Here is a 2,330-nt window from a genome sequence, read left to right as displayed (position 1 = left end):
ATCGAATCTTTGGACGCATGCATGAAGCATTAAATATAAATAAAAAATAAAACTAATTACACAGTTTAGACGAAATCCACGAGACGAATCTTTTAAGCCTAATTAGACTATGATTAGATACTATTTGTCAAATAACAACGAAAATGCTACCGTAGCCATTTTGCAAAATTTTTTGCATCTAAACAGGGCCTTAGTCCCTCGGTGGCGTCGAACTCTGGGACTGATGAGACCTCCACTACACTACTACTCCAGGGTCCAGACCAGCCGAACAGCAGCATAAATCTCTCCCCAACCCCAACTCAACCGACAGTTGTGTGGCACACTGCGCCTCTGCTGAGCGCTTCTTCTCTCTTCTTGTTACATTACACGGCAAGCGAGCGAGAGAGAGAGAGAGAGAGCGCGTTATGGAGGGCGCGGCGCAAACATTGCTGAGCAACGCCGGGCAGCTGCTGAGTTCAGCGTACCAGCAGCTCAATGGCGTCGGCGGCCAAGTTGTTGAGCTGCGGGACGAGCTAGACGCCATCAATGCTCTCCTCATCATGCAGTCCGAGGCAGAGGATGGGGCCGTGGACCGCTTCCTGCAGGTGTGCATGAGGCAGCTGGGCGAGGTTGCCTACGACGCGGAGGACTGCATCGACCTTTACACCCTGCGCATCAGGTCCCGGCCCACCGACGGCGTGCGCGCCTGGCTGGGACGCCTGCTCCGGACGCTCCCGTCTCGCCGCCGCCTCGCCTGTGTGATCAGAGCCCTTCGCGCCCGCACCCTCGCCATCAGCGAGCGCCAGGCGCGGTTCGGCGTCAACCGTGACGCGCTGCGCCGCTGCCCTCCTCTGCTACCCGCCCCCATGACAGTGTCCGCTCCAGCTAACGACGCCGACCGCCGCCACCGACTGGTCGGCATCGCGGAGCAGGCTGATAAACTGGCTGCACAGCTGAAGGCGCCGGTTGGCGACGAGGGTGAACGCAAGGCCGTTTTCTCCATCGTGGGGTTCGGCGGCCTTGGCAAGACGACGCTGGCCATGGAGGTGTGCCGGCGGCTAGAAGCGGAGTTCCCGTGGCAGGGGATGGTGTCCGTGTCTCAGGCGTTCGAGCCGAGCAGGGACCTCAAGGTGCTGCTCACGAACCTTCTTCGGCAGGTCGTGAAGCCCGAAACAGTTGACGACAGGGGCATCAAGGAAGAGGCTGCCCTGGGTGCAATCGACGACCTGGATGACAACAGGCTAGCCAAAAGACTCGAGGAGCTTCTCGTGGACAAAAGGTACTGCTGTACTCCTCTGCTCCAAATTATACATGTTTTGGCTTTTCAGATACTTACTCCATTTCAAGTTATAAGTCACTTTGACTTTTTTGATTTATCTATTTTGCTATGTATCTAGACATATACCAAAAAGTCAAAACGACTTATAATTTGGAACGGAGAAAATACGTAGTTTTTGTTATGTGCGCCTCTAAATTAAAGGAGCTTCCAATTTATACTATTAATAATGATAAAAGTGACTTTCCACGGACCATGATAGTTCTAATGATACCATATTTACACTATCTATTGCTATTATAGACTTCCTTTGAAAAATTCACATTAACCCTAATTAGAAGTACAACGCCGGCAATGATTGTCACTATTGGATCTATTCTGTTTTTCTAATTACCACATCAGACATTGTGAAAATAATATAAGGCAAGCCCTTAATCTTCATCCTAACTAATCATGCATCTATGCCACTATGAAAGTATAGGCTCATAAATTTTGCATTTAAATCACCGGCCCAACCATTGTTGTAAATAACCTAAAGTAACCTATAGCAATGTCGTTACACTAGTAGAGAACAAACTTTTCGTTTGGATTGGTTTTTGGCTTTACTCTCAGCCATATTTGGGCCCGGGACCAAAGAGATGATTAGTCCCGATTGGGGCAACCAATCGGGACTAAAGTTACCTGCCCAACGGCCAGAGCCGTAGGCTTTTGCACGAGGGAACCTCTAGTCCAGGTTATGAAAAATAACATAAAGTAATTGTCTAACTTTGCATCTACCTACATCTATCATTTATAAAATACCAAAGTACTAATATATGTGCTTATACAATATCCACCTCTGACTTCTTAAATATAGAAACAAACTAACTTAAGTAATACAATCATGATGTCAGTCACCATTCGCACCAAGGTCCCATTTGGTGGAGCTCTGGCCGGCTTGGCTCTAGCTCCTCCTTGGGCCGTGTAGCAAAAAGTTATTGTATATTTCTTATCAAAATAAACTAAAAACCATATTTTTTGCTTCACCAGCTCTGGTTTCTCCACGCACTATAGCAAGGAGTTGAAGTCGTGACAA

At 48.4% G+C, this 2,330-nt stretch overlaps 1 protein-coding gene across 1 annotated transcript; it reads left to right on the top strand.

The window, feature by feature from the left end:
* The first annotated feature begins 404 nt into the window (after positions 1-404).
* On the top strand, positions 405-1,041 carry LOC136542964 (disease resistance protein Pik-2-like). Its single transcript, XM_066535566.1, has 2 exons — positions 405-853; positions 939-1,041. Exons 1-2 carry the CDS (start codon positions 405-407, stop codon positions 1,039-1,041), a joined length of 552 nt encoding a protein of 183 aa, XP_066391663.1.
* Positions 1,042-2,330: the final 1,289 nt, after the last annotated feature.

The sequence above is a fragment of the Miscanthus floridulus genome, chromosome 3 (genome assembly GCF_019320115.1).
Source record: "Miscanthus floridulus cultivar M001 chromosome 3, ASM1932011v1, whole genome shotgun sequence".
Classification (NCBI taxonomy): domain Eukaryota; kingdom Viridiplantae; phylum Streptophyta; class Magnoliopsida; order Poales; family Poaceae; genus Miscanthus; species Miscanthus floridulus.
The sequence above is the reverse complement of the archived record's forward strand: the minus strand, read 5'-3'. Positions and strand labels throughout refer to the sequence as shown.

Coding starts and splice junctions, on each gene's coding strand:
- LOC136542964 (XM_066535566.1), top strand. CDS start 405: ATGGAGGGCGCGGCGCAAACATTGCTGAGCAACGCCGGGCAGCTGCTG. Junction 854..938: donor CTACCCGCCCCCATGACAGT/GTCCGCTCCAGC, acceptor GCACAGCTGAAG/GCGCCGGTTGGCGACGAGGG.